This window comes from Corapipo altera, unplaced genomic scaffold (genome assembly GCF_003945725.1).
Source record: "Corapipo altera isolate COAL_440 unplaced genomic scaffold, ASM394572v1 23, whole genome shotgun sequence".
NCBI lineage: Eukaryota > Metazoa > Chordata > Aves > Passeriformes > Pipridae > Corapipo > Corapipo altera.
The window spans coordinates 17,336,833-17,362,717 of NW_020884878.1; the positions used below are offsets into that span (position 1 = coordinate 17,336,833).

Sequence of the window (25,885 nt, forward strand, 5' to 3'; positions counted from 1 at the left end):
AGTGACTGGCCCTCCAGGGGAAACTGCCCTGGAATCCAATCACCTCACTTATAGGCCCTCCAGCTACCGGGGGGGCAATTTTCAAACCATGACACCAGGGAGAACAGTTTAAAACCAGAAGAGACAGGAAACATTTTAAAATAATTTGTTTAAATGTCTCTTACCAGTATAACCAGCAATCACAGCAACATGGTGTAAGGGGGTATTTTTTCTGTGATACCCACTGTTAAAACGGCAAATATGCCAAGGTAGACACAGGTTTTGGCTCATTCATACAGAATCCTCTTATTGCCCTGGTCTCATGGTCTTTCATTACCTGCTCATCCTTAATTCTTGAGCGCTCCTTTTCTGCTACCCCTGTTCTGGGAAGGAGTGAAGAATGTCATAAGCCCCCTGAGAAGTGTTGTGCATATGATGACTCACATAAGCAGACTCATTGGGCAGACCAGTGCAGTCAGTCCTAGAGAGGACCCGAATCAAATTTAAATCTACAGCTGGACCCAAACTCAGTTCAAACAGTTCTCTGTTCTCAAACTAGCACTGAAGCAGACAGATCTTATCTTACTGGGACATCTTTTTTTAACCCAAAAATTTCTTTCACTATGAGTTCAAAATAAATATTCAGCTGCAAACTAATGTGCCTCAGCTACAACCACCTGTGTTTCCATGCAGACTAGCCAAGATTGCTCAAAGCAGAGTGTTTTAGCTGCCTAAAGAAGCTTTAGCTACATGCTCCTCTGAGAGGGTGCTGGCAAGATCTTTGATTCCTGATCTTCTGTGACAGAGAACTGTGTTATTGCATCAGCAGTACCCTCTAAACACTTATCAGAACCCCTCAGCTTAAGCTGAGGTCCACTTTAGTCCCGTGAACCTATCCGTCTGCCAATGAATGTGCACATTAAAGCAGATATATACATGTATATATACTTATTAGCTTTATTTATTACACTTAAAGCTTTAGTGTTAACCACTTACAACCTAATCCTTCCCATCTCCTGCATCTCAGCCCTGTTTCCATTTCCTGTTCCATACCGTATTACTGGCATCTTTGACTACTGCAGTGCAGTTCAGTGCCACAGTTTTTCTCCAGTTTCTCCCTTCCATGGCTAGATTAGAAGTTCGGGAGAAGCTACAGCACTGCATTGGGAACATCAGTGGCACCCCCCATTCAGGAGAGGAACAGGAGCCAGGCACTGTAACTTTTTCCCTAGCTGAATCCCTCATTTGTGTGTCTGCCCCTGTAAGGTGACCCTCTCCATATTTCAGGGGGTTTTTTTCCACCATGCTTAATGTTCAGCATTAAGGAGCTGATGAAGAAACAAAAATGAATCATAGTGTTGAATCCACACTAGAATTTAATCTAAAAAAACATGCTAATCACAGACAATGATTTTTCTTTGGCCCCATAGCCCTGACTGCAAGAGAACTGAGACAAGTTTAATAAACCAGTTAATAGGCATACAGGCTGAAGAGAGACTTGGGGGCTCACTCTCTAGCTCTTAAATCTTATGTGGACTTACAATGATGTCATTCATGTTTACCTCTCTTCCTTCTTCCCTCATTCCCTCTCACCCTATTGTTCAATCTTTCCATCCACACAATCACCAACACTGCTACCCTCATTAACTTTGTATATTAATCCTGTAAGTCAGCATTGATGTCTGCGGAGGTTTCAAAGCTACAGGTTGGTTTTGTTATATCTGCTTACACCATGGGTGAATGTAGCCCCCTCATATTTCAATGGCAATTGCTCTGGAAGTCAAAGTCAACAGTTAGTTTTACCTCCATGAGTAAAATATCCTTGGAGCTCTGAGCCTGGACCTTTGGGTGCTGGATTTTCACTGCCACCGTTCTCCCATCCTGAAGCACCGCTTTATGCACCTGGGCTAGTGATGCTGCTCCCAAGGGAGTGTCCTCAAAACTCATGAATAGCTCTTTTATCTGTTGGAAAAAGGGAAAGAAGCATCAGCTTGAGGTGCCAGAGGCTATCCCAAGAAAAGCCCTGCTCACAGAGCAGAGAGTGCACATGCCAAAGCTGGGCAGAGTCAGCCCTTTCATCTGTCTTCTGTGCCCTCTCTTAGCCTTATCACTGTTTGGCCTCCCAGTGAAGCCTGCCAAGCATGCAAGTGCCCTGGAGATACTCTGCTTATGGAAACCTGTGGCACAGCCCCAGCAGCGCATTTTATCTTGGACTTATGGTGGCCAGGCAGCATGTGAGGGACCACTCCAGGCTGTACTGAAATGGGTTGGAGCGATTATGGTCAGCATCCTTGCTTATCACTGGGTGCAGAAGCCAACAGCTGTTCCTTTGCACGTATTTCTTCTGCAGACATTTAATAACACCCACCATCACCCCCTGAAACCTGACAGTATGTATTCCCATGCATTACAGCAGCAGCAGCTAGCTTACTTGGTGAAAGCCAGCACATGACTGGGAGCAGTGGTAAGGGCAGGATTCAAGGCAGGGGGACAAAAATTGCTGTTTGCACCTTGACAACTTGGCCTGAAAACATGGTTAACATGATGGACTTTCTCACACCTCCTATAAAAGTAACCAATGCTCTCAGCTCAGAAAACACACCAGGTGGGGACAGCAAAGCACTTTTGGGCAGGAGAGGAAATTATTAGCAGCTCTGGCTAAGAAACTCGGGACTAGATTACAAGGAAAGTTGTGGATGAAGTAGATTTACCAGGGGCAGGTCCAGGAAGCAAAATCCGAGAGAGACATGGGTGAGGCAATGGGAGGCAGGCACAGGCCCATCTGTCCTGCCTAACACAGCTCCCTGCCAGAGATCCTCAGTGCAGCACCAGGCAGCACAGGCTCTGGAAATGCTACGACCATGGTAGTGCAATATCAGCCTGGTTGACCAGCCAGACGCCTCTGGTTGAGCCAGAATTTATTTTTCCCCATAGTAGCCCTCACAGTGCCATGCTCTGCATTGGTAGCTAGAGTAGTGTTGATAACACACCCATGTTTTGGCTACTGCTGAGCACAGTACCGTAACACTCCTTCTTCAGTCAAGGTCGAGATCCTGGGAGGGGACACAAGTAGGCCAGCTGACCCACACTGACCAAGGGGATACTCCATACCATATGATGTCAACCCAGATATAAAAGCTGAGACAAGGAGCAGGACCAGAGGCACTCATTGTCTCTGATGGCTGCCTGCTGACAACCGTTACACGTGCCGGAGCCCTGCTCCTCAGAGAAGCGGCCGACCATCGCTGCTTATGGGAAGCAGAGATTAACTGCTGGCTTCTGCTTTGTGTGCGCGCATGCTGCTTCTGCTTTCTTTTTTGCATAAATATAAACTGCCTTATCGCAACCCACGATTTGTGTTGTTTTCTTTTCCCACCTTACTCTCTCCCCTGTCCAGCTGGGAAGGGGAGGGATAGAGTGGCTGGGTAGGCACCTGGTGAACCCACTACACTCAGCTCAGAGGGAGGACAACACAGTTATGTGGCTTCAGGCACAGAGATAGTTCACATAATGCTGGTTGAGGGTTTCTGTCCTGCTCCATAGGGTAAGGTGCACATAAGCTCTGATGCATCCAGAAGTCAGCAAAGTGAACCTGTTCCTGCGGGCTCAACTGATTTTGGGTGAGCAGTTGAGAAGCCTGTAATTTATGCAGCAACAAAAAAGAAAGAATGTCAGTGCATTTTTATAACCTGCTTTTTAAAAGGTAATTAAAGATGGGAGCTGCAGCAACCTAGTAATTAAATATGAATAAAGACCTTATAAGCAAAGTTTTCATGTAAAGCCTTAAACGAATATTCTTTTTGCTGACAAGGAAATAAAATACTACAAGGAGCAGCCTGTTCCCTCCTGCAGCTGCCAGGGAATGAGCCCCCTCCCACACTACCCTACTCCTTCTCTCCCAGCCCCTTCCACAGAAAACTACTGCTAGCAACAAACTGGAGCATTCACAGTAATTAGATTCCAACACAGACTCAGCTGCCTCCAGTAATTCACTAGGAAGGTGCATTTTATTTATTTAATTAATTCCCTTTGGTCCTGGTGGCAAAATCAATTAAGTAAAACAACTGCATTTAAAAACAACTAGTTATGTGGTTTTTAATTACAGCAGGTCCATAATTCAAACCTATTGACATTTGTGTCTCAAGAGAAAAAAGGTTTTTCTCTCTTTCCTCTCCACCCTTTCTTTTCTCTCTCACTTCTGGATTGGAGATTCTCATTTCAGATTACTGTGAACAAAGAAGCACCTACAGGATGACAGATGGCTCAGGGCACATGTGTTCAAGACACAGGGGCTTTTACCATTACTTGAAGTTTGTCTATTGGCTGAAGAAAGGACCTGTTAAGGGTAAAGACTTAAGGTGGCCAGAAGCATGCTGGGCTATGAGATACCTTAAGGAAGAAAAAAATGCAGAGAACTTGCCGCATGAGGTCGAGCTGGGACTTTGTTCAACTCTCTCACTACCCTACATCCTTATATTAGGGGGAAGTACCCTTTACAGAGTGATAGCCAGTACTACTAGTCTAACTGTCATAAGGGTGATAACATCCTCCAAAGGTTAAAACACTGGGAGTTCACTGGCCTGAATCCAGTAAGGTACATTTATAGTAAGATCATATATAAAATGGATGAAATTCCATCTGCTCTGGATTTCAGAACCTCTTAATTGCCTACTCTGTCAATCCAAACAATTTCACCAGTACTGAATGCATGCAGGGGAAAAATAAAACAGGCTGCATGTATTCCCTCTAGCAGGAATAATACAACATTCTCATGTGACTAAGTTTTCTAAGGAAACATAAAAATAAAGCTGTATCTAGGAGTTCTTCTGGGCAGAAGAATTTCTTTTAAAAACTTGTTACTTAAGACGTGAAAGCCAGGTTAGCAGTCATGTCCGTGAAAGCCAGCTCAGTGGCCCTGCTGCAATTCCAGGGGGGATTTGTGCGCATTCGCAGGCTGCAGGCGAGGGCAGCAAGGCGAGGGACTGCAACAGGGCCAGAGAATTGATGGATCCTCCAGGAGTAGAAGGGCAGAGCATGCTCACGGGGGAGGCAGCAGATCACAGCCGAGCCGTTACACAAGCAGGTGTGAGGCTGAGATAAAGCAGCAGCACAATTACGGCTGGGTTCCAGGACCCCCCACTTGGCAAATCACCCTTGTTCATTATGAAATTGTCCTTTCTCAGCTCACTGGAGGCAGCTCGTGCAGGCTGTGTGTCCCAGACACGCAGAAATGAGCGAGAGCCTGTATGAGAAGAGAAAAGATGAGCCAGGCTCCCACACTGCCTGCTGGAGAGTGGGGTCCTTCCCAAGGAAAGGTGGCTGCACCCATTTCATGTAGGCAGGGAATTCCTGGAGCAGGCTGCAGGCTCATACTGCTTACAAGCACCCTCAACAAAAACTCTTTCATTTCCAGGATGGATGAGCAAAGGCCTGGGACAGTCTTGGAGCCCACCTGACACGGTACTTAAGGAAATCTCACGTTCTTTCCAGGCCACAGCCGGTCTCAAACGGTCTCATCAAACTGGCTGTTACCATCTGTAAGCCTGGTAGGAGATGAAACAAGCACAGCTTCCACAGAGGTTTAATAAAGGTTTAAAAGGAACTTTAAGGCTGCTCTTTCAAAGGAGCAGGCCAGCCAGCTGGAGGTTTACAGTTGTACAGGTGATTCATGTCCCTGCATGGGTGCTTTCCCTCACTAAGCCTTCTACACAACCAGCTTCCCATTGGACACATGCTCAACCAGCAAATGTATGTGTCGCTGTACTTCACTGGCTGGAAACACAGCCCTGACTGCTTAATTCAAAAGAATGAAGCTCATTTAATTTTAAATATGCAAAATCTTTTCATGACTGTTAGCATTAGTATTCACACCTCAGGGAACTGATATAAAAGCTCTTACAGGATCTATCGACTTAGAAACTTATTAGTATGTATTTGTGCTGAAGTTGCACCTAGAGACCACATTAAGCCCAGAGTGGTCATTGTATGAGGTGCACAGCCACCACGGGCCCTGCACAAACTCATGTTTTCCAGGAGTTCCCAGATGTCAGCTACAGGCCTTCTCACATGCTGAAGTGCCTTCCCAAAGTGCAACTGCTCTGCCCAAGGTCTGCAGCACACACCACCTCATGCCACAATGTTGAGCATTAAATGCCTCTGTATTTTTGTGAATCCTGTCCTTAAACACTTAGGAAGATACTGGGAGTCAATTGGATTTAAGCTTCCAAATCCTGAGTCCGTTCTGAAAGTATTTACCTTACATGACCTGCCCAGCATGTTCTGAGAAGTCTTTGACAGAATTGGGATTTAACCCAGATATCCCAAGTTCCAGCCTGGAACTTTTTAATCTCCAAGCCATAAAAGTTACATGTGCATGTCTTGCTAGCTAATTTCTTTTGAAATATACTGACTCTTAATCCCAACCTTTTAATATCCATGTGCTGCAGCAAATGATCAAATAATACTGCCTGGTTTCAACCTGCCCACTATGTTACCTTCCTTCTCCAGAAAGGTTGTTAACACAGTACCCTGGAACAGGAGCCTAAGTCACGGAGCTCCTTCCCGGCCCAACACTACATAAAATCTCAGAGTGAGATGTGGTGGCTCTGCTCTGCCATTGTGATGAACGGTGGTGTAGTGAGTTGACCTTAGCTGGACATCAGGTGCCCACCAAGCTACTCTATCCCTCCCCTTCCCAGCCGGACAGGGCAGAGAGAATAAGATGGAAAACGACTTGAGATAAGGCCGTTTACTAAAGCAAAAGAGAAGGTTTGTGCAGGCAAAGAGGAAAATAACAAGGTTTATTCTCTATCCATCAGCAAACCATGTTCTGCTACTTCCTGGGAAGCAGGGCTTCAGCATGCAGAGTGGTTTCTCAGCAGGCAGCCACCATAAACAATTACTGCCCCCCTTCCCTCCTCCTTTCCTTAGCTTTTTTATCTGAACTGATGTAAAATGGTATGGACTATCTCTTTGGTTAGTTTGGGTCAGCTGGCCTGGTTGTGTGCCCTCCCAGGACCTTGCCCTCAACTGCGGGGAGGGATGTTACCGTGCTGATGCTATGCCAGCACTGCCCAGCAGTAGCCAAAACACTGGTGTGTTATCAACACCTTTCTAGGTGTCACTAATACAAAGCACAGCACTGTGAGGGCTGCTATGGGGAAATGAACTCCATCTCAGTCAGACCCAATATAGGTGGCCATGTGTCATCAGTCTGTTCAGGAAAAATTTAGGGTGCAGTGAGATGCAGGATCACTATCAGAAGGTGTCTCAACAGCCCAGCCTTGTTTAGGTGGCAGGCTGAATCCCTTTGTCTCTTAGCCAACACTGGCTACATTTGAATACAGAGTGGTAAGCTCCAGCTTTTGGGTTGATTTGTACAGTCATCCTTATATTCTTCAGAAGCTCTCCCAACAGATTGGCCCATCTTGATGACAGCAGGATTGACAATGGAGGAACTGTTTCACCTGCTACCATCTGGGACTCTGTCAATGTTTCAGAGCCTAGAAAGTTCCTGATAGACCCTGTAAGTTTCTGAGAGCACAAAGGATACAGGTGAATCACAGCTGGAATGGCCCAGTGTTCAGAGTAAACCCTGAGCTTTAGTAACAGTGCATCTTCATATGAAACATCTGTCAAGTAACTTTCAGACAATACAATTGCTCTTGTTACCAAAAGTATGGTAACTATGCCAGAGCAGAGTGTAAATATGCCTATGTCAGAGAACTTTGCCAAAGTCTGGCACAGGGGGGGAACATGCAGCAAGAGCTGAGACTATGTCAGGCAGAGACCATCTCCAGACACTTCACTGTGCTTGACAGCTTCACCAATCACAGCTGCTCAAAACAATTCACAAAAAGGGACCCAACAGGGATAATGCTACTCCTTTATTACCAAAACCAATGCAAACTGAAACATTCAAAACCTCAACCATGATTTCACAGCAGATCTCCTCTTCTGATCACAGCACACAATGTAATTGCTACTGAGTCTTGCATTTTGTATTTGAAGACTGTAATCTACAAGATGTCCTGCTATTTTAGAAGGGGATCACTAGGCAACACTGGATTAACTTGGAACTTTTTTTTGCCTCCAGGATACTCATCACAGGCCATGATGCAACAGAGCTCCATAAAAAGGAATATTGTGTTGCGATGGTCAGGAGCAGCTCACAGTATCCTATCATTTTGAACCCATGCAGCAGTACAGGAAAATGCACATGGGGAAGTTGGTACAAATCCATTCAAGACAAAGGGAATGAATCAGCTGTGAGACAAGTCCATGGAGGAAGCAGACAGCAAGAAAGTGATTAAGGTAGGTAAATTTTGCACATCTCCTGTGCTGTGATTCTCCAAGCTGGAATTTCCTTGATGTGATGACTTGATTCATCTAGTTTTTCCATTCCTGATAGAGACAGCACCAAACAGTTCCCTCTTAATCATGGGTTCATGGATGGTAATTTGCTAAGGTGAGCTCAGTCTGCAGGAGTCTTTTGAGAGTTCCAGAAGGATCATGCTATCTGCAGCCTCCCAGCCAAAACAGCGTGAGGCACTGTGATAACGGGATTCATGAGCTTGCCAGAAAATAGACCAATACAATATCACTCTGGGAAGAAATGTTTTGGGGACTACAGCTGCCACCTTAACACTACTTAGTACAATGTCCTCTCTATTTCATGTAGCAGAATACCTGAAGAGATACTCAATTCTGTATCTGTTATGGCATTACTAAGGCTTGCGTCTCCCAGAACTTTTGGAATTCACTTTATCAACACCAGGATGCTATTGCTCTCAGAAGTCTGAATGCCTTTCCTGGTTTAAGGGATGTGAACCTCATCTTAGGCTGGTCGTCTTTTCAACAACATACACATAACTGCTCATCATGCCAAGGACTCATTGATACCTGCAAGTCTGCAAGACCAAGTTCTAGGTGTGAGAAAAATGTTACCTTGGTGTAGAGCAATATACTTCCCAGACAGCAAGGTTTTTTCCATTGTCCCAGCCTTTCTATCCCCTCTGCGAAAACAAAATGTCACAGTATTGCTCCAAGAATTATTAAGACAGTAAAAACTGAAAGATTAGATTTATTGCAGCAGACAGTGGATTATGAAGAATAATTCATCAAACGTCAGAACAAACAGCCCACAATTTATAGGTGGCTTTGTTGAGTCAGTGAAATCTGATTGGACTTCTCCCCACCTAATGAATGCCAAGCCTAATTGATGGTTCCTAAATGCATCTGTCAAGAGCATGTATTTATTACTTCAGTATTTTTAATAATATTGTAGATATATACAGAATAGTAGTTTTCTTTTCAATGGATTCCCTGGTGTTCATTACATATATATGTACATGTGCATGTATATGGAGGTATATGCTGCATGCAAATGAATGTAGGTAAAGGTATGTGTGTATTCTCATGCCCTGGAACAATTACATATGGCTTATTGCACAAAATTAGCCATATCTTTCAGTGCACAGGACTGAAGATAACGTGGTTCTTTTCAGGGGGAGATGTGCAATAAGGTTCCTGCCTAGAATTTGGAAGAGCTGAGCTCTAACATTATTTCTCCTTGATATCCCATGTGAAGCTGAGCCAGACCATGTCAGAGCACTCATGCTTGGATGAGCAGAATCAGGGCTGTCAAGACAGCTAGAAATGCACTCTTGTGTAATTTATCAGGACCAAATTTGTAACTTTCTTTTTAAAAACCTATCTGTACAATACATATACAACAGAGCCACAGACATGTCACTTCATGTGCCAGCAGTACACAATTGCTCCTGGCATGCCAATCACTGCAAACTTGGTTAATCACTGCTGCTTCACTACAACAGTACAAAACCAGGGTTATCCATCAACCATCAGCCTTTCTTCTAGGAAAGGGCTGTGAGTCGCGTGGGGTGTGAAGTTCATATTTTCGTATTATTTTTATGTGGTACCACTTTGGTCCTCTGCAGCCCACTAACTGCCATACCACTGAGAATCGTCTCTGGGATCCTACCAACGGCATTTCTCAGTCACAAAGCCATGAGTGTTACAGAAAATGAACTCTACTAAGAAGAGTCCTTGATCCCATCATCCAGAGAACAAAGTCTGCTCACTCATTCACTGATACCTAGAATCCTGCCTATTTCCTGTGCTGCTCACCTACGATCCTCTTTCTGTAGTCTCTTCTTGCCAGAAAAGCAGTGGAAAAACCTACACAAAGCCACTCTTGTATTCATCACATCCATCCACTGAGCCATATAGCAACTGTATCATTCTCCTTTACTTGCTATAGTACCTTTAATTATTACAGAGCCATACTCTGAGGAAAGGCACCTTTTATTCCATCCCTGATGATTCCTGCATAATAATCTGTGCTCAGACACACACATGGTAGCTTCATTTATTTTCCTAAGTAAGATCCTTTAAGACAAGGCAGAACTATCTGAGAATATCACTCATCCTGGATCGAAACCTGGATCTCAGCTGGTGACAGCTACAACAGGCAGTAACAGCAATGAGTAGACAGAGCTGATTTATGTCTCCTGAGACCCTGTGTGTGAGATGGACCTCATCTCCCATCTCTCTGAAAGGTGAGACACTTATCCATGGCTCCCACAAACAAATGACATTCAGTTCAACAAAAGCAAGGATTGTCATGGCCAGACTGGAACATAACTGGATCAGGAACATCCTCCTGACTGGCACAAGGAGATAAACATTTTTCATTGATTAAGCTATTAGGTGTCCTACTACCTTCCACAGACACAGGATGCTATGATTAACAGACTAGCTCAGCACTCAGAGATGCTTTCAACGGTTGGAGTTCTACAGGGTTTCCACTACCATCACCACAGCCTCTTCGAAGCTTAACTTCATTCAGCTGTTCTTTGTCCAGGTGCTGGTTTCACAAAGCACTCTAATAGCAGAGAGACTCCACATTAGACTTCTGATGTAAGGCAGATATCAAACTGAATTGTAGGAAAGCAGACATTATCTGCAGGGTTAGCACAAGCACATAGATAAAACCAGGTAGAAGAAACAGTAAAGCTGGGATGTCTCAGAACAGGTCTCTAACCCAACCACTCGTGTGTGAGCATTACTCCTAGTCAAAGTACTCCATTTCAGACAATGCAGATAGCTTTCCCCCATGTCTGTAATTTCATGCTCAGAATTAATTTCCAAGAAGCTCTATTTCTCAAAATGTCCAAGGGAAAGATTTTGCTGTTGGAAGCTGCATCACTGCGAGTCCAGTTCACTTTCCTATAGAGAAGACAGAAGAACTGCGAGGAAGAACCTTGCACCACTGAAACCAGCTATTTCCTTAGGATGCCACTGAGGCATAACAAAGTACCAATCCCTCTAACCCTGATGTGGCCACTGGGAAAATGCCCATTTCCTGTTTCCAGATGCAGTTAATCAGCACAATGACCTGGCTTGTTCAGCATCCCACTCCACCTCAGAATATAGAATCTTGTGCAGCTGGTCACCTTCCTGCTATCCTAAACTATTTTCACATCCCAACCTGCCTGTGACTGGCCTCCAACAGCAGCCAGTGTCACCCAATCCTAAAAGTCAAGCAAGAGTCCACCAACAACCATGCTTGTGAGGAAAGGGAAGATGGAAAACACTGTGCACTCAATTTTGCATGATTTAAGTATCTTATGCTCTACGCAAAATGCACAGACCAAAGTAACATAAAGCCAGGGCATGTATATATGTATATAATCCTGTTCACTTCCATTCCATCATGCTGAAATAGGAAGTAGTGACTTGTGAGCTACATACTCTCTCTGACAGTGCAGGCTATGGGGCCGATGTTCCAATCTGCCCCATGTTCCCTGCCTTTCCCTTGCACATGCAAATGCTTCCCTTAATTTGTTCTTTTATCTGTCTCCCACTTGAACAATGCTCATTAAATCCAGTCTTTTCTCTCTGACTGTGCAAGTTTCAAGCTGGCTTCCTGCCAAGTCTCCAAAACTCGACAACAGAGCCTGCTTCCCAGAGAGGGGAAAAAAACCCCAAACAGCCAAGCTATAGCAAAATATATATATATTACATATAAAACAGATACATACAGTGAGAATACTATACACCTATAACCCCAGAAACCCCAAATAACTTCCTAAAAGGGAGGAGGGGAAGGGAGAAAGGACAAAAAAGGAGGAAAAGGGACAGAAGCAAAACAGGTATGCACAATCTAAAAACCCGGTAACCAGCAGACTAAAAAACTGGCAAAATCTCACCACTTCCCTTGAGAAAGCAGGACAGCCAGACCACGGCCCAGCACTCTCCCCTCCCACAGCGGCAGACAACAGCAGTCAATACAGGCCTCAACTTCAGATAAGCAAGACCATGTAGCGATCTACTGTTCTCGAACCTCGTCGGAAGAGAAGAGAGTGAGGTCTCTCCAGTCGGCTTATTTATACCTCAGGTTACGTAAAGGAATAGCATGGAATACTTCCTTGGTCACCTTCCTAGTTCCTTCCTGGTTACAAGCTGGTCCCCAGGAAGGCCTAGGGTGAAAACTATCACACTGACTTTTTGGGGAAATATTACTTCATCTACATCTTTCCTGTCTGTGAAGATGGAGCCACACTTCTCAGTTGTTCAGACAAACTGGAATCACAGTCCTTCAAGGGCACACAACTGCTCCACTCCCAGCCATTTTTTGTATTTTAATTTAAAGTACTCTCTCTCTTTTCTCCCCTGCTAACAAAGGAGGCTCTCACTTGTTATACCAGTGCACAGTGAAAGCACGGTAGAAGACAACTCTCTGCTGCATTCCATCTGCCCAAAGGGATTCTTATTCCATGGTTCAGATGGAGCAGTAGTGGCTCCTTTCTACTGAGATCTTCAAGGCTTGCTGTGTTCTCTGCAGCTCTTCAGCTCCTAAACAATACAGCTCAAAGGGCTAACATAGCAGGAACATCTCTAGCTCCCAAGGAAGGGAACAGTTTCCTCAGCCTTCTGCTCTTTTAATGACTCTTAGCATGTCTCAACAGCTTGCTTATCCCTTTTCCAGCTTTCTGAGTTGTTGCACAAAGCTCTGCTCACAGCCTCTAGCCCCACTACTGCATCTGGATTAACAGTTCACATAAAATTCCCACCTCCTTTCTGCTGACTTGTAGTTCTATCTCCATACTCTAGATCAGCCTGCTTCTAGCCAAACTACAATTTCACCCTGTTTCTCAGTCATCTTCTTTCATGTAGTCATATCTCTGTTCACATTCAACAAAGCTAAAGCATGGTTCCTTATCTTCTCAAACCATCCCTCCTGTCTCCTTTCTCATCACAACGGACAATGTCACCAACTTTCTGTCAAGCATGCCTGCAGCCTTGGCCTTGTCATCAACACTGACCTCACTCCAGATCTCATTTTCACATCTGGAATCTAGTACTAGACACAAGTACTAATGCTCACAAGTGACAGGTGACAAGCCAACTGTTCTTACCCTGTCTCCCCCTAGAAGTTCCTATTTCTCTTGAGCCACACATGTGGTAAGACATGTGGAGGTCCCCAACATACACAGATCCCCTTGATTGAATTACTGAAGACATATTGCCAAATGATATATTACCCCTACAGATGCCAGCAGCCTGGTGCAGACAGCACATTTGCAAAGAACCATCAAATCATAGAACAGCTCTGGTTGGAAGGAACCTCAAAAGATCATCTGGTGGAACCACATCATCTGGGAAAGGGAACCTAGATGAGATCTTGAAAAGCTCCAGTGATGGGGACTCTAACACACCCCTGGTGAAGTTGTTCCTGTAATTGAAAGTTCTCAATGTAAAAAATTTCTTTCCTATATCAAGATAAAGCTTCTCTCAAAATGCTATAGAGAAGGGGACAGTTGGGACATAAGTAAGAAGGTAAGATTTAAGAAAGCACCCAGAAGCAAATGAATTTCCAAGACCATTTTGACTTCAAACACATCCCTGCCACACACTGACTGAAACCCATGTAGGAAAGGGTCAAGGAGCCACAACAAACAGGCTCCATGTTAGTCATAGCCAGGTAGAGGGAGGCTTAGCCAAGGACTGCAGAGATACCCCAAGGGCCCTGCATAAACAGCAGCAGTCCTGTGAGAAATAATCAGCTGCCAGAGCCTGAGGATATATGGGAACCTTTGGGAATGCACATCACCTGTGCTCATCTTCAATGTGTCTGATTCAGCTTTGAAAGCCTGGCGCTTCAAGAAGTGTATGAGACAAGGCCAAGGGGGTTATGTGTATGGGCAGCTTTATGTGACTATAGACTATACAGACTATGTGTTTATAGAGAGCATGATGAAGGGATCTCTGGGAATATATGTCTGGAAGAGGTGGGTTACATGTTTGGAAGAGATGGGGTACAAGCATTTGATCAGGAAGTGAAGCTGTGCCAGGGCTTGAGCAGTGTTAAGAAGGAGGCATAGGGCAGTGCATTTGTGTACACAGTTTGTATGGGGAATGGTAGGTAAAATCCTACATCCGTGAGAGGAAAGTGAAGAGTAGGGTCAGGACATGTGTTTGCTGTGTGTGCAGAGGCAGGCTGTGCAGGGGAGCAAAGGGCATGTGTGCAGGACAGCACTGCATTTCATTTCATGGCATCATAGAATGGTTTGGGTTGGAAGGGACCTTAAAGATTATATAGTTCCAATCCCCCTGCCATGGGCAGGGACACCTTTCACAAGACCACGTTGCTCAAAGCAACCATCCAACCTGGCCTTGAACACTTCCAGGGACAGGAATACAACCGCAACTTCTCTGGGCAGTCTGTCCAATGCCTCACCACCTTCACAGAAAAGAATTTCTTCCTAATATTTAACCTCAACATACCATCTTTCAGTTTGAAGCCATTCCCCTTGTCTTATCACTACCTGCCCTTGTATAAAGTCCCTCTACAGCCCTCTTGCAGGCCCCCTTTAGGTACTGAAAATGCTATAAGGTCTTCCCAAAGCGTCCTCTTCTCCAGGTTGAACAATCCCAATTCCCTCAGCCTGTCCTCATAAGAGAAGTGTTCCAGCCCTCTGATGATCTTCATCACCCTCTTCCAGACTCACTCCAACAGGTCCACATCCTTCTTATGTTGGGGGCCCACCAGCTGGACACAGTACTCCCGATGGGGTCTCACAAGAGCAGAGTGTGAATATATGCTACACTGACAGACCCTTCTATTCTAGCTCCTATAACAGAGAGAGAGAGAGAGACATACTCCCACGAGTACTTTGTGGAATGTTTTTCTCTGTCTCCTCAGAAAGGGATGAGGAAAATATTTCTGAGCCTGGAACAAAGAGCAGGAATGACAGAAGGAGCACTGCACAATCCAGCAGCTTGCCACCAGGGTGGACAGAGGCACAGTACAATGAAAACTGCTAGTGCAAAGCCCAGTCCCAAAGAAATTCTGCCCACCTATATCCCTTCCTCAGGCTTTGGTTACAGTTACATAGATACAAGCATGATAAAGTCTTATTGAAGTACAACACTGCCCCAGATTAGTAGGAGTAATAGGAGTAACGATCTAAGGTGGGCCTGGAAGTCTGGCAGATATGGGCAGCTCTGCCTGAATCGAACTGGTATCAGGAAAGGGATATAATGAGGTCACTACATTAGAAGAAAGACACTTAAAAGGCAGTAAAGTCCTGCTGAAGATGTAAAGCTTATAAGCCACTTACTGGTGCTAACTGTGTCTTGGTGGGATACAGAAACACTGGCACACCCAGCAGACAGGTCAATGCAAAGGGCAAAGACATACAGAAGTTCATATCACAGAGACTACGGTGCATGAACTGTAGAGAAGCTGAGGTAGAACAACTTACAAAGAGATCTGGATGGGACGCTTTGCAGCCTACTCTCAGAAAAAAATGTACAGAGATCCATAAAAGTCCTTCAAGGAGACAACTGCATGGCAAATTAAATCCACAACGGACTTTGCCAGCACCAAGCTTGGAAAGGGATTCCATGCATCCTCTAATGATCAGTCAGTACAAACCCAGAGCCCAGGGCTCTCTGCACTGACGCAGAGACAAAAGTCCTCTGTTAAGCAAGCCCCATCATTTCCTGCTTCCTGTCAATTTCTCCTCTGAATACCAACCTCTCCTTTCTTCTCCTGTCCATATTTCCTCTACTTTTCAGGTGTCTGCTCTGATCTATCTGCTCCTTCTGCAGTTCATTTATTATCTGTCTCTTCCTCCTCTTCCTCCCCCGTTTTTTCCCCTGCCCCCAGATCTTCTTGTTGGGCTGCCAAGTCCCTGGTTCAGTCATGTAACTCAGCTGATTTACTTTCCTTAAAGCAGTGTCTGCTCTCATGTAAATCACCCTCCAAACCCAGCCTGTGAAACGGGCTTGTTCACTAAACTCTATGAATAGGAAAGTAGGCACAGCTGGCCTATTCATAATCAACATAAAAAATAGATTAGCACTTTACAGATTAAACATTATCGTTTCAACAGTTAACATAAATCAACTACACTTACGGACCTAGCATTGCTGCTGCCACTGTAGGGTGACAAGCACTGCAGAGGGAAGGGCTGCCAGTCCAGGGTGCAGTAGGAAAGAGCTCGTTTGTCTTCCACCTTGAACGTAAGTTCTCCTCTGGCCCCCCCCCCCGGGGTGCACTGCTAGAGGTTGTTGTAAGGAGAATAGTGGGCTAAGGAAACAAAGGTAGGGGGGTAATTTTGATTAATTCATATGCATTTCCAAGCAGACCAACAATCCGCTTTTCTAGAGACAGAATTCAATTGCCCTACTTCCCTCTCTAGGGCTGGTGCAACTCAAAAACAGAGCAACAGAGTCAGCCTCTGGAATAGGAGCAGAACAAGAAGCCTCTAAATACTAACTGGTACCTAGCTCTGTTTCCTACAGTTCAAAACATCTGGACTTCTGTGGATGAAGTAAAGCAGTTCGGTGGATTCTATTATAACCATCTCAAAAAACACCTCATCACAACCCAGGGATTCACCTCATCAAAGAAGGGCCAAGTACTGAGATCCACTCAAGACGTGCTGTGGAGAGCAAAGCCAGGAGAGAGCAGCTCAGAGCCTGCTACTGTTCAGGCTGCACCTCCTCCTTCATTAGGTTCAGGACACTAAATCATTGGAAATGCTCAGCCCAACACACTGTCATCAGTGTGCTATGGTTGTGTAGTCAATAGTGACAAGGCCCACAGAACCAGTACAGTCCACACCTTTCCATTCCTTCCTGCTCACTCACTGAGAACCACCCCGTGGTCTCAAATGTTTAGCTTGGAGCAGCCAACCTGTAATTCTTGAGCTGGTTCTAATGATTTGCAAGGGACTGGCAAAGACCTTAGCCAGGATATCCCATTAAGAACCAGCCTCACAGCTCTTTCAAACAAAAAGAAAAAAAAGAAAAAGAAAGAAAAGAAAAAAAAAAAGAAAGCAAAAGAAAAAAAAAGAGGAAAGATTAGGCTATGGTCCAAAAGACAAAAGACAGACTGGTAGAGGAGGTATTGGATTAGAGGTTTTTTTGGCAGCCAGGGCAAAGACATTAGCAGTTTGCAAAGGGCAAGGTAGCAAAAGTTACATGGAGAGACTTCTTTAGTATAACCCCTCTTAACAAGCCCTGGTAATTTTAATTGCTCTAGCCTCCTTCTAGCCTTTCTTGATAAATGGGAATAGCAGTTAATAGACCCGAACCAATCAGCTACATCCAATACGGTGCTTGGCAAAATTAGCTTTGTTCTCCACGCACAACTGATACCACCTCAGTTTCATTCATTATCCAAAATGAGCCAACTAATGTATATTTCCTACTAATAATTTGAAATTTGGAAGGGTTGGTGCTGAACAGCCTCTTCCAAGAACTTGCTAATTTGAGATGGAGTGGTTATGTGAGCTTTGTAAGGGAGAAATTCACGCCTTTGCTTCAGCTGAGCTCTCCTGGCACAAGCAATTGGTCATGTGAGTTTACTTCTTCAGCTGTCACAGACAGCTTCACAGGTTTGACTCTGAACTATGCAACTTGTAAAACCAAATACTACAAAGCTTACAGAAAATAATTACAAAATATGTTTAATGTTCACAAACATAACTTGATTTCCAAAGGGAACATGAAAAAACTTCCTCTTTCTCTGGCTGGTCAGCCTACTTGGAACAGACACACTTTGTTCACTAATGGTGTAAAGAACTTCGAGATCACTTAGATCCCAATTCTCAAAACATAAAAGCATGTTGAGTGTGAGGCTTCCCATAAGGAGAATTTCCAGTGCTCCTAGCAGTTCTTTCACAGGGAAGAAAACTTTTAGGCAGAGTTGAAGTTCTTTCTATGGCTCAGCATCCTTCCATAGAATCAAGAGCTGCCTCTCAGACAGGTCCCAAAATTGCCATAAAACAGAGCTTATAAGATCACTGTACATCTTAAAAATTCATAAAAATGCTATGTTCTGTGTGTTAGAAAAATGCAGATATGTCACGGTCGGGCCCTATATCTCCTTATTTCATCTTATGTTATTTGTTTCATCTACAAACAACCTATTGGCAAAAGTTTCCTGACTCGCTGTGTAAAGTTTTCATGTTCTCAAGAGTCAAGGAACTGCACAGACACGAAGTTCTGAAAGAAATCAGACAATACCCAGGCAGAATCAAGGATAGGATATTAAAAGATCAGTGGGTAGGCAGATGACAGGATTCCTTGCTCCCTCAGAGAAAAAATCATGCATAGTAAACTCACCCTGTGTTTAGACCAGAGCATCAAGAATATTTCAGTGTATTCAGCAGTGGGCTTTGAAACAGGAGTCAGTACCTCCACATGGCAGCTCAGTGTTTCTGCCCCTGCCCAGATCCTGGGGATGGCTGAGCAAATGAGATACACATTTGAAAAAAGAAAGTCTCCATATGCAAGAATAAGTGCAAGTATTAATCCCAGTTACAGATTGCAATTTCCAGTAATTGTTTGGAACTGGAAGGGTTACCCTGTGCTGAGAGGTGGTTCCTGACAATGGCTAAAGCACTGTTGTGCAGCACATCCACCACCTCCACAGGACATGGACACCGAACAAAGCCCAACACAGCTGTCATGGGCATTGCCAGCCAAGATGTATTTGCATCAGAGCAACACTTCAGGTGTCATCAAAACTCTGAGAAAACTGTACTGAAGAGAGCTTACCATCTGCACACAAGACACTGAGCCAACAAATTCCATGCAGGTATGCCATCCACTAGCCCTCAGGCACCTAAAGAATTTGTAAACTAAAGAAAAAAATGTCACTAAACATGCAGATCAGAACTATTCTCTATGAGAACCAGGCTGTTCCTCATTGCATTTTCTGATCTCAAATTTTTCACTTCCTTGCAGAAGTCCTCCAAACAATCCTTCAGAAAATCCACTGTCCAGCCTCCTGTATTGTAAATGTTACTAACTTGAAAGACATCAAAGGAGATTATTCTCTAATCTATGCACAAAACTTCCCTTTCTTCGGCAACAGGGCTCAGAGCACCCAGGAAGAGGCTGCCATGAGCAGGACTCAGCCATCCTCTCTCAGGAGCTCTGAGCAGAGACAAAAGCCATGGGAGGAAGGAGTACGTTCTTCCAAAGCTCCCCTGGCAATAGGGACACCAAGTTGTCCTTGGCATGACACTAAGGGTCAGTAACACTGGAGCTTGCATACAGAATGAGCAGGGACATCAGAACAAAGCAAGGTTCACCACCTGAACCACATAAAGCTCCCTACTTGTTTTCCCCATCTGCCCTTGGAGCAGAGGTCCTGCTGCCTACCCAAGGGCTCAGTATAAAGGCAGTCACAGTGAGATCCGCCAGTGACTGCGGCCTCTTACCACAGACAGGGCAGGGAGAGCACAGCAGAGGCTGCAGCAGCAGCAGGAGCTGCACAGGCAGCCACCCCTGCCTTTCAGATGAGTAATGTGGGACCATTTGTTCTGGGTGACATTAATGCTATTCGCCATCCATCTCAGACTCTTTAAATTACCTTTTTATGGCCAAAATCCTTTTCATAATTGATAAAAATCTCTTTTTTATATCCCAAGTTATTGAAAGAAATGCGAAGTTTTTTTATTCCTTATTATAGTTTTAATACAAATGTGTTTTTTATTGACGGCTGCTTGGAAGCCCTGACAGGCCTACTGAGAGAGGCTCACAGGGGAGGGAGATGGGCCATATCCTCCCGTTCCACTTCCCAGCCCCTCACACTGTCAGAGTAATGGCCACCACAGCCCAGCTTCCACTCTGGTGGGTAATGGAGGGTGGGTGACATCATGCAGAATGAGGAGATTTCCTGTGATCGACAACACCCATAGCAAGTAAAAGTGGCTCTTGCTGACCTTAATCCAGTTTCCCCAAGTCTGTTAGTGGTGTACACAGGGGCCAGCTTCACAGATCACCCCAGCATGGTGTTGCTGGAGCTGGGTGCTTTAGGACAGAACTGGTCTCACAAGCTACAGGAGACCTGGGTGTTCAGCAGATCCATTCAGCATCAGTCCCACAGGCCCATGCAACCATGAGAGCAACCAGGCACTGCACCACACATCTGCCTTTGGGCAGAACATTTGAGCACAAGGCTGTGCAACACTGGAGGAAGCAGGCATGTGCCCTGGCATCCTGGATGGGTTAGACAACAGCACCAGCCTGGGAAGAGGCTTTCCGGAGGCATAACAGAATCTGCAGCATCATGACCTGAAGACCTTGTGACCTAGCACAGCAAATTAATCTTCTCTAGGGCATCATATGGAGCCAGCTACAGAAAGTGGTTCATATTCCCTTGGGAATAACTTGGATGTTGTAGGACATGAAGTGTAATACCCAACAGCCTATTGAAGGCCTAGCTGCTCTCCCACAGGGTTGAGCACTGCTTCGATAGTTCTGCAAATCTGAAATAACTATATCTCTCAACAGAGCTTAAAATACTAATCAACAATTCCAGAATGTAGGTACAGTCCATCATTCTCCCTGTTACTGGCACAGCAAAGGCTGCCATAATACACCAAGAATGCACAAGGAAATAGGAGTAAAAGGAGTCTCTTCTATTCCCTCCATCTTTTCTCATACTTCAGCAAGGTAAGTCTCTTGCTGTGGGGATTAGCACCTTGCTGTTGTCTCATTCTAAATCTTTCCCATGGCAGGCTCACATGGACATATGATTTTTGTCTCTCCCTGTCAAATGGCCACGTGGCATTGCTGCAGATCATTGCGGTAACCATGCACCCAGGTGTATGTGGGTACATCTCAACACCATATGAATAATACTCATGTAGCCAACTTAGAAAACATTTTGAGAACTTTGGGAGCAACTTAAAGTAGAAGGACAAAGGACAGTATTCTTCTTAGCAACGGTTTTGCTGCACAGACAATGACTTCTCAAAGAGTATCTGTTTCTTACCTGCACAGCACTGGGGCTGTGCCAGGTACAACAGTAGGAATCCAAGGCTGGATCCTCCAGACATCACTGTGAAAAGGCATCCTGCTTCACAAATCACAACACAGGAGGTTCTTCTACCACATGTGCTTTGTTTATAAATCACAGTCAAACCATTGACATATCCTGCCCTGCTCAATCAGTGAGCAGGAGGTTTCTTGCAAATTGCAAAATAGTCCTTGAACAACAGGTAAAAGCTGCAATTAATTGCAAATGAAAAGGATGGTCTCCTTGGAGGTGCTGGGTAATCAAGCAATTAGAAACTACTTCCCATTACCTGCATTCCCACAAAGCAGAGCTAGATTGACATCCTTTCAAATGACTGTCTTTCCATCTATTTATGATGAAATCTTTATGTGATTCGGCTTCAGCAAAGACAAGCCTTGACCTTTGGGTTCTCCCTAGCCCTTTCCTCCAGCTTTGAACAAAGCAAGCATTGTAAGCAACACTTTCAATCACTGGTGTGTTCTCCCTGTGGAGCTTGTTTTGTCTCAGCCTTCCCGGAGCCCAGCAAACTCCCCAGCAATGGTGTAAGTATGTACGCAGGATTTCTTGGGATCCTTCATTTGACAGCATCTGAGACTGCTCAGCTTCAGCAATTTCCACTCTTCTCTGCAACAGCTTCAACAACTGTTAGCAAGAGGCCAGAGATCTGAAGATAAGTCAAGGGGCAAGAAGGAAGGAGAGACTCTCACTCTCATGGCAGGTGAGACTGGCCCTCTGCCTACACCAGCCCCTCACCCCCTAAGCAATTACACAGCCTGGACACAGAGCACCTGAGCAGCTGTGTGACACAAGCATCCCACCAACATGGGAAAGACCCTACCTGGGACCACACTAGCCTCACTGGAGGGATGCTAACTCTATCCTTGCCCTAATCCCCAACTGTGCAACCTCAGCCCAGACATAGGAGCAATGCCTAGAGAATCTGCTTGACTGGAAGCTGCCAGAAAGGAGAAGGACAGGAACTGGGATATTTCTGAAGGGACAGTGTGAGAGATGGGGAAGGAGGGAAGCATCTCCTACCAAGGAAAATCACATCCAACATGAGATAAAGCCTGAGTAGAGCATGGAGTACACAAACATACCGAGAGGGAGTTTGTGTACATTAGTCTTGGGGAAAACGCCAGTAAGTTGATTAAAAATGTGTAAGGGTGGGCTGGAAGCTGATGAGCAATGGGCTGTGAAAAGTGACATCTTGCTGTATACAGGAGAGGTAATAGTGTGCTGCTGCCAGGGTAGAGTATGCTGTGGCCCACTGGGATGTGCAATATGACAGCAAACCAGGAGGTATTTTGGGACTAGAAGGAGGTAAAAGAGTGTGTTGGCACAGACAGGAGTACACAGTGAAGCAAGTATCTAAACTCATTATGCTTGCACAGCTGCAGAGAGGCAAGACCCGTATTAAGGACTGCACTGGACAGTAGTGGAGCCAGATAACAGAAAGGCACCAAGGATATTTGGAAGACCAAGGTTGTAAAAGCTGTCAAGACCTTCTGCAATGACTCTATCCTATGAAGAGGAAAGGTCTGGAACAGCCTTGAGCAGAGCAGAGCGAAGCAGATGTACTTTTGAAAGAGGAGAGTTTCACAATAGTCTGATCAGTCTTAGCAATCAGCAATTAGTTCCTCTGAGCACTTTGTCCATGGAAATCACAAGCAGAAAGATCTACAGGAAGCCTTTTTGACAGATACAGAAGGGCTGTCAGGTAGCCTGGCCAGAGTCAGGGATACTCTGGGTTCTACATCTCTGCTCTGGGACCAAATTGGCACCACTTCCCCAGTATCCCTGTATGGCAACCATGAGCACTGAAGAAATGAGGCTGCACACATAGAATTCAGTTTTTGGGATTCTCCACAGAGCTCTCTATGCATTCCCCGTTTATTAACCTCTTCAGGTAAACAGCACCTGGTGTTGCCATTCAGTTAATTAGAATTCCCAAAACTTTGGAGACCCAATGTTTTGATTTCACACATTCAGACACTACCATTCTGTGATTGTTTTCAATTACGGCAGAAACCATGCATGCTACCATGCAGACCTTTAAGCTGTTTTCCACTTTGGGAACACAGCACTCTCTTTCTCAAAACATGGTCAAGGCCAAAATACTCCTTTTTTGATTCTAATTAACTGAATGCAGATGCATGACCTTAATTCAGTTTCCCCGACTCTGTTAGTGGTGCTTGTTCCCACACCCCTGAATCCCACAGCCACAAGACACTCCCGCCCAACAGACCTGCCAGAGAGAGGAAATGCCCCTGATCCCAGTGCTGCCAAAGTATTTCTTCCATCTTTTCTAATTTCTAAGCACAAGAATTTTGTGTTTTAAAGGTATAACCACTCTGATAGATTTATCTTCCAGAGCCCCTCATCACTCTTTCTCCCTAAATGTTTGGTGTCCACACTTCACCAGAAGTTGCCTTGCTCTGCTTGGCTTACACTTTGTTGAGTTAGAGTGCTTAGCTGAACCAGCTATCTCTCCCTATGTCATTTATAGTTCTGCAGAGAAAGAATATATTTGTTTTGCTTTCATTTTCCACGCTTGACACCTTTTCACTTTCAGAACCTTGCTCAAGCAAGGAAGATAAAAATAGAGGTAGGAGAGACTCTTTTATTCGTATCTTATCACCCATTCTTATGCACACAGCTTTTCCCAATTGCTCCAAGGAATCCATCCAGAATGAGCCCTACCTGTGGTATCCTCATTGTCTCCCCCCAAGATTCTTACTCTGTGATCTTACTGGTGGTTGTTTCCAGGAGTCAGTGCAAAGATTTCTTTCTGCAGTCCCTCCCACTGCTACTACTGTGTTACTTTGCGAATCCCACCGCCCCACACCACAGCCTCTCACAAACAGTATTCAAGAGAATGATCACCTCCCACCATCTCTTAGCCAAACCACTATGGCTGAGATTAGAGAGACAGCATCTGCTCGCTACTGATTATTTTTATCCCAATGATCCCTGATAGGTACACAAATTGCTCCTAGACTTAAAACAGGGTTTGACAGAACAACCCTCTAGTCAGCATATATAATGCTTCTCCTTCTGTGTCAGAATAGCACACATGCCATTTGTCTTTAAATCAGTTAGCTCATGCAACAGAACTACATGCTGCAGTTCCCAGTCCCTGTCTGTGATGCTGGCCTAGAATGGGAGATCCCCCATCAGCAGGGTATCATGCAAAGTCTGTGTGGGGACAACAGAACCACACTGAACTGCTGCAAATCCCCCACACAAACATCTTTGCCCAAACATCAGTCCCACTGGCACAGTCATTTACGCCAGTTTTCCCACAATCATCTGTCAAACATCCAAGCCTGTGTTAAGACTCCCAGGAGTAGGTCACATCAGAAGGCAGACTATTTCTAATTGACGAAACTACAATGCTTCTATACATGAAATTGGCTTTTTCTGATCTTCATGCCCTTTTGCAAACTCCTGACTACTTTGTCAGCTTGTCACATTCCTCCCTAGGTATCTCTGTATTTCCAGTTGCTCTTTCTTCCTGCACTGATCCAAACCGCACATAATTACTTCTTGTCTACACTTAAGACTCATCTGAAGAGCCCTGCTCTTGGGCCTGATGGGGGAACTGTAAGTCTTATCACTGAATTCAAGAGCAGGAGGGCTAGGCCTAGGCACCCTGGGAAGGTTCCCTCACTGTCGTTTTCTCTTCTATTTGAATTCATCTGCAATTTCCCATGTTTGATGCTAGCTCCAAGGAGGAAAATTTCAGGATCCCTCTTTGCACTCTCTTCTGCCCTGACACTCCACCTTGCCCCTTTACCACCTATATTTAAGTATGTCATATTTAAAATGGACTGAGGATCTAACTACACTGGAATTAAATTTGTTCCTGAAGTAACTCTACTAAATCCTCTGGGCTCCAGCAAAGACAACTTTGGTGCATTAGTTTCCCCAAAACCTTTCAGTTTTCAAATACCTTGCTTTGGTACTTTGTAACTATTAACACTCGCATTTACATCAGCTTTTAATACCACTCAGTTTTACGAGCTCCTTTATTTTTATACATGTTTTTCTCTTCATTTATCTCTTTTATCATTGCTCTCTTTCTCTCGTTACCATTTGCTCTCTATCACTTTCTTCCCATTTCTACCTTTTTTTTCTCCCCGTTTCTTTAAAATTAAGTATTGCCCAACACTGCTCATGTGGGCGAAGCGAATGCTATGAGGTAAGGCTGCTGTGAAGACTGTATTCGAGCTGCTTCACTGGGAATCAATGAGGCAGAGAGCATTTGTCTAGCTCCCAAAAAGCACAAAGAAAACAGGGAGTATCGGTGGCAGCTGAACGCACACTTGAGAAAAAAGCGCATCTCTGAGCACCTGCTTTAGCCTTTAAGCGACGCCGCGCAAACTGTGCCAGAGGTGGCTGCTGTGGTAATTTAATGTGGGCTAACCTTGGGATGGCTTTCTACAGCTCCTGCGGAGGGGAGATTGCCAGATGGAGGCTCATGGAGGCAGGGGCCTGCCGGGAGCAGCCAGCCTGCCCTGCTCCATCTATTCACTGAGCTATGAAACACAGCTG

At 44.9% G+C, this 25,885-nt stretch overlaps 1 protein-coding gene across 8 annotated transcripts in view; it reads right to left on the reverse strand.

Annotated features, from left to right (window-relative positions):
• Positions 1 to 25,885, reverse strand: part of ADCK1 (aarF domain containing kinase 1) — a 79,622-nt gene that overhangs the window by 22,978 nt on the left and 30,759 nt on the right. For all 8 annotated transcript variants that reach the window (XM_027638124.1, XM_027638125.1, XM_027638129.1 and 5 more), the window contains one exon: positions 1,783 to 1,941. In XM_027638124.1, coding sequence (XP_027493925.1) covers positions 1,783 to 1,941 — 159 coding nt within the window. The remainder of the gene's footprint in view (positions 1 to 1,782; positions 1,942 to 25,885) is intronic.